The 6,240-nt window shown below is 42.3% G+C and overlaps 1 protein-coding gene across 1 annotated transcript; it reads right to left on the reverse strand.

The window, feature by feature from the left end:
* Positions 1-359: 359 nt before the first annotated feature.
* On the reverse strand, positions 360-1,674 carry trh (thyrotropin-releasing hormone; the record flags this gene model as incomplete). Its single annotated transcript, XM_079225660.1, has 2 exons — positions 360-973; positions 1,479-1,674. The coding sequence occupies 2 exons, from the start codon at positions 1,672-1,674 to the stop codon at positions 360-362; spliced, it is 810 nt and encodes a 269-aa protein (XP_079081786.1).
* Between the last annotated feature and the right edge of the window lie 4,566 nt (positions 1,675-6,240).

The following is a 6,240-nucleotide window of genomic DNA, read 5'->3' on the forward strand; positions in this document are numbered from 1 at the left end:
TTTCCAGCATGACGCCGCCGGGCTGAAGAGCGCGCGCCGCCTCACAGAGGCGACAAGCCAGCAGACTCATGCTTTCATTCAAGTAGCCTAATCAACGGAATACACACGAAATAATGTCAGTGAATTAAATCAAGATATAGGGCACGAAACCCAATACAATCAGTTTGGAGGACAATTACGCACAAGCTCTCCAAACAAAACAAACAGCAGATACATGTGTTTTTTTCTTTTTGCGACGATGATACAGATTAAATGGTGTAAATTCTTTTTTCGTTTTTAATAATTCATTGTGTGGTCACTTCATTTACACGTTTATTTGTTTACAACACAGCAGCACACACCGGACTTGAGCGCTGACCCTACTCTCCTTCCTCTAAGTCCTCCTCGGGCGCGAACCTTTTCCCCGGGTGTTGTCGCTTCTCCTCGGCGTGGCTCTTGGTAATGTTGTCTAAAAAGTCGAGCAGCAAACTGGACTTGCTGCAGCTCGTAGGGTCCGATACGTCACACGGACTGTTTGTGGCTAAATCCGGACTGAAGGTATCCCAAAACCGTTTCCCGGGGTGCTGCCGCTTTTCCAAGTCCGCCAGGTCGTCGTCGTCTCCCTCTCCGTCCGCGTCCCAGTCCCCGTCGCGCTTACCTGGGTGCTGGCGCTTGCTGTGCGTCACCAGGTAGCGCTTCCCCGGATGCTGGCGCTTTGAAAGTTCCCTCAGGAGCGTCCCGGGGTTTTCAGAAACGCGTCCCACCGCGAAGCGCTTCCCCGGGTGCTGCCTCTTCTGCAGCTCCGGGAACGAGTGCGTTTCTTCCTCGCGCTTCCCCGGGTGCTGTCTCTTTTCAACATCCAGGTACTGTTCATCATCATCCTCCTCTTCTTCTTCTCTCCTCCCCGGATGCTGCCGCTTCTCCAAGTCCTCTCCGTACCTCTTACCGGGATGCTGTCGTTTGGTCACCCATTCTGCCTGAGAGGAAGATCCCTCTGGAGAAAGGAAATCAGTATTTAGATTACTTCAAGTAGCAAGTCTATTATAAATATCCCCGCTTCCCGAGTTTGGACGTGCCGTGCGTAAATTGCGCACACACGAGTTTTGGGTGATCCATCTCCTCTGCATCGTATGGAATTGGAGGAAGATTCTTTTCCATTTTCTTGTTTTAAAAATAAGGTTTTGTATGATTACTTGTAATTGTATAACTGGAAACACCCACATGTATAAGCCTTAAGCCCCAAACTCTAGAACATGTTTTCACTTTAAATACTTTCAACTTAAAATCGAGACAAATTGCCCTGTTATCAATCTCATGGCATCGGAGAATGTAATTTAATGACTGAGAAACTATACTTTATGTCACCATTTTGCATCAAATCACCCGTTGCCTGTCCAACTGATCCAACACACACACACACACACACACACACACACACACACACACACACACACACACACACACACACACACACACACACACACACACACTTTACGCACCGTTTCTGCCGTCTTCGTCCTGTATCTTTTTGAGAATGGACCGTAGCAGAAGGCTTTCTGCTCTCTGGAGGAGGATGTCATCGATGGTCCTCCCGTCCGTCTCCTCTCCAGCGGGGAGGCCCTGTCCTCCAGACACGGTGACGTTGCAGACCACGAGAAAAGCCAAGGCGAGCAGGCAGGTCGACTTCATGGTCATGTAGTTGGTCCTCTGATGAAGAAACAGAGTATGGTCGATACCAAATATATCAGATAAAAGATTAATCATTTGCTCAGTGCAATTTGAGAGCCTGTCACATTCAATTATGACCAGTTAGGGTTGTTATAAAAAGTAAATCTGCATTTCACTGCAGCAGCAATTTAAACCAGTTTTACAGAAAAAAAAAGATGTAAACTAAGCGCCAAGCTGCCCTAAAAACTTCCCAAACTAAATTAACACAAAGGCCGTATAATAATTAATGCATTGCACCATCCATATGTGATGCAGTAAAGTAAAGTAAACACTAAAGTGCGCCAGCCTCACCTGTCAGTAGCCGAGCTCTCCTCTTCCTCAGACTCTGGTGACGTAGTTGCTCTCAGCCTGCAGCAGCACCCGCATGGACCAGGTCTGGAGGAATGAGCAGATCACTTCCCGTGTCAGCTTTTATACTCGCCGGTCACTCGCGTCACAGGTTCTCAGGATCCCTCGTCCCCGCTGATGTCACCGAGTCGTGCGCAACTGGATTTGGTGAATGATTGCCCGATGTGGGGGGGTTGTGATTTAAAACAACAAACAAGCTGAGTGTGAGAGAAGCAGCAGGCACTATATACACGATGCATAACTTCACAGATAATGTGCATTTATGAACGGAGACCGAAGTTGTATCATGCATGTTCTATTAAAGTTTAATCATCTTTCATTTTTTCCATTTAATTTTATTCATTTATTTTTTATTTTTTACAATACACTAAAAGATGTTTGCTCCTCAGACAAAATAAGTGGTGTGAGTTTCTGAGTGCGTCTCCACTGGGCTGCAGAGAGATGCAGAAGCACCCTGCGGTGACGTCACAGGAGGGAGAAGTGAGAGGAGCATCCGCTTCTTTGACAATGCAACACGGCTGAACGTGTGAGAGGAGCGTCACACGTTGTAGTGAGACAATACATTTGGACTTGGTGAGTTTTATAAAGCAGACAGAAAAACTATCAAACTCCAACTGGCAGCTGGAGTTACTGGTTGCTTTAATATTTACAATGAGAACTGATGATGAATGATGGATTAGTCAATTATCAGACAATTAATCGACAACTGTTTCGATAGTTGACCATATTGGAACATTTTATGGTTTCTGTTGAGCAGGTCTAGTTGTTATCAATAGGTATATATGATACTGGGTCACCACTGCAGTACCTGAAAACGACATTACATTGGCTATCAAATAGTAATAGTCACAAATAATGATTGATTATAATGAATAACAGCCTTGGATTTAAATTAAATCAATTTGTGGGGCGCCACCCTTCGTAAAGGTGAAATTATTGACAAATAATGTTGTCACATTAGTCTCTTGAAGTTTACTAAATTGTATATAAGGAACTCTGATGAATACTTACATGTATTACCATATCACTAACAAAGGTTGTAGAAATATGCATACTTGACATATTTGTGTCAGTATTTGTTCTCTACAACATAAAGCAGAACAGTATTTTTTTTTTATCACATTGAAACACACAAAGAACCTCAGTAGTTTCACCACAATTAGTTGTTTATGGGGTTAATGATCTGTGCAGCTATCAGGCATCAATGGACCTTTACATGGAGACATTTTGACTTTTCACTGTATAACCAGTGAAACACATTGAGTTGCTCAGTTCCATTAAGTGTCCCAGAGCCGGCCTCACCGTACCGGGACGCAGTCGTCTTTGTTTCAGTTGCATCTCTGCTTTTCCTCCGGTGACCAGAGACTGTTAAAGTGTCACCGGGACGTCACCCCATGGTTTTAGGGAACCAGCAGCGGTGGAGCGAGCTATAACCGAATGCTGAATAAGACATTTTTAAGGCTCTGAACTGAACAGAAAACACACTGTGAAGAGGTTAAAGTTGTACAAAGAAGTCCCCTTTCCTTCAGATCATCCTGTGTGAGTATTTCTGCTCTCTTCAGGGAAACATTCAGTCAGTGTGGAATCTCGGCGTGAATGAAGTGTAATTACTGCTTCCACTGAGCTGTCATGTCCAATACTTCAATAGGTTTTAGACTCCTGCAGAGCATTAAAACATAAATACCACGGTGGAAATGAGTATACAGTGGGATTTATGACGCATCTTTTTTATTTGTGCATATTTGTCATAAATCTGTCGCTCATCTTTAGCTTTAATATGATGTGTCCTGTTTCCTTTGTGAGGAAACGTAGAGATTTCTGTTTGACATTCAAATTAAATTGAATAAATATTGAGAATATTAACTTTTTAACTTTTATTTAACTAAATTAATGTGTAACATCTCTTAATCCTCATTCTACTAACATATTTAACATACAAGGATGACTCTCTGGAGACCCCAAGAATAAACAACCATCATTACAAAACGTTTTTCTTCTCAAAACATTATTAGTTATGTAATAAATGCCATCTGAAGAAAATACAACAGATTATGAAGATAATAGCAATGTCCATTTGGATCAAATGAAATTAGACAGAGCACAAGAGGAACTCTGTGTCCGTTTCCTTCAGAACGAGTGTGTGATACTTTAAATATTGAGTGTAACGACTCAAAGGAACCAGATTATTGTCTGGGAAGATATGAATGGTGGATTTTAAGCAGTTAAAAAAGTCCAGCATGCAGCTGAGTGAAATCTTTTGAATCTCTCCGATGGCGTCCTGATACTGAAGATGTGAGATGTGTAGATATGTATATGTAGATATATGTAGATGGGATGACCGCTGTGTAGCACTGAGGTTGTGTATATCTGTGATTTAAAATACGACCTCCTTTCTCTTGATTCACTCTCACTCATCCTGCACCAAAACAAAAGAAAAGCTGTCTAGCTGGGAAATCATAACAATTAGTGTTGCGGTCAGGATGAAGGAGCTCATGTACTGAGGAAGAGGAGAGGTTAAGTATACACCCTGTGCGCTGCGAGGAAATAATGAGACTCATTAGCCTCCGTCCTCTGTTTACTCTTGCTCCTGTGAATTATACACCTTTTTTTTTTAAGTCTTGGTGAACTTCTTCAGTGTAGAGAAGTTTCTGAAATGCACGTCTTCAGAGCTTTCTTTTTATTTGCCGCCGATACCGTTTGCCGATAGAGATCGTTGTCGTTTTGTTTTATTATAGCAGCTTGTATGCAAGACTACAGACTATTTTATTTTCACCACCCAAAACATGTATTTCAACCACCCCGAAGTCAGTGTAAACCATCAGAAATTGTAAATATAATCCTTTAACTTCATTATAGTCATCTGTAGTGTTTATTTGCATGAAAAAGTACATCATCTTCTTTCTAAGCGCCATGCACCAACAGGCAATCACACCGGGAAGCAACAGGCCAACACAATACACCTCCATGCATGTCAAACAGTGCAACAATGTAAAAGCAAATATCTTCAGATATAGAGTTGTAATACAGTCATTGTTTCTCCAAACAAACACAAATCATTGCTGACTGAGCAACTGTGTCAAACTGCTCTAAAAACCCAGAGTTAACCGAACCGGATCCCAAATAAAAAGATGTTAGTGTGAGTGAATCCGGTGACGCAGAGACCGAGTGACACAAGCCTCCGATCCCGTTTCCTTCCTCCCAGGTGTGTGCCGCTCATGAGACGGAGCTTAATGGCGCCTAATGATCCCTGCCGGCTGCAGGTAATCCTCTCTGCTTCAGTACGTAGAAGTCAAAGCTGTGAAGGGGAATAAAAACCCCACCGCAGTGTAATATCACCATGAGCGTCTCACACAACACTGAACCGGAGACACGGGTTCAGACATTCAGATGAAACTTGTTTCAGAGGAAACTGGCTCCTGCAACAAAAACAAGACAAAGAATTCACATTATTGCATTCTTGTTAAATTCTCTCTTTCATCACCTGGGATGTGATTTAGTTTTTGTGATATGTTCCATTTCTTGTGACTCACTGAAGTAGGTCGAGAGCTCAAACATCTGCTGCAGATGAGATGAATATGAAACAGAAACATCTGGTCCTCGTCTCCGTCACGTAGTGGCTTTCAGATATTTAAACGGCATTAACCATTTAAAAAAACAAATAATTGTAGTTGTTTTTTTGCCGTTTTGGGACGATGCAACAAGTTCTTCACACATAGTATCACTTTATGAAGTTGATGTGGTTAAACTGTTGCTTATTCACACTCAGCAACATAGAGAGCTGCAGGAATGAGTCATACGAAACAGGAAATGAGTCGGTAGTTTTGCACTTCCGGTTTCCTCGCCTCATGGTCAATGTTTTTTATGTGATTTTGGTCTGAACACAAGTTCAGAAATTTTAACATTTTATTTTTTACGATAGGAAATCCGTCAGTAGATACCCCTCTTGTGGACATTTAGCCACCTGTGGCTAAATGAGACTACAAAGCGTCATCAGGCCGACTGAAATGAGGATCTTTATGAAGAAGCTGTTTGCCACAGAGTATATTTTCTGCATTAATCCAAAATCAAATGGAAAAAAAATCCCATTTTCTTTTTTTCCTCACGTCCGGGGTTGACCTCCAAAAACACGTCATCCCTGCACCACTGTTATCATCATTCCTCTTGGGTCCTTTTAGCTCTGATTTG

Source organism: Taurulus bubalis (genome assembly GCF_910589615.1).
Source record: "Taurulus bubalis genome assembly, chromosome: 11".
Lineage (NCBI taxonomy): Eukaryota > Metazoa > Chordata > Actinopteri > Perciformes > Cottidae > Taurulus > Taurulus bubalis.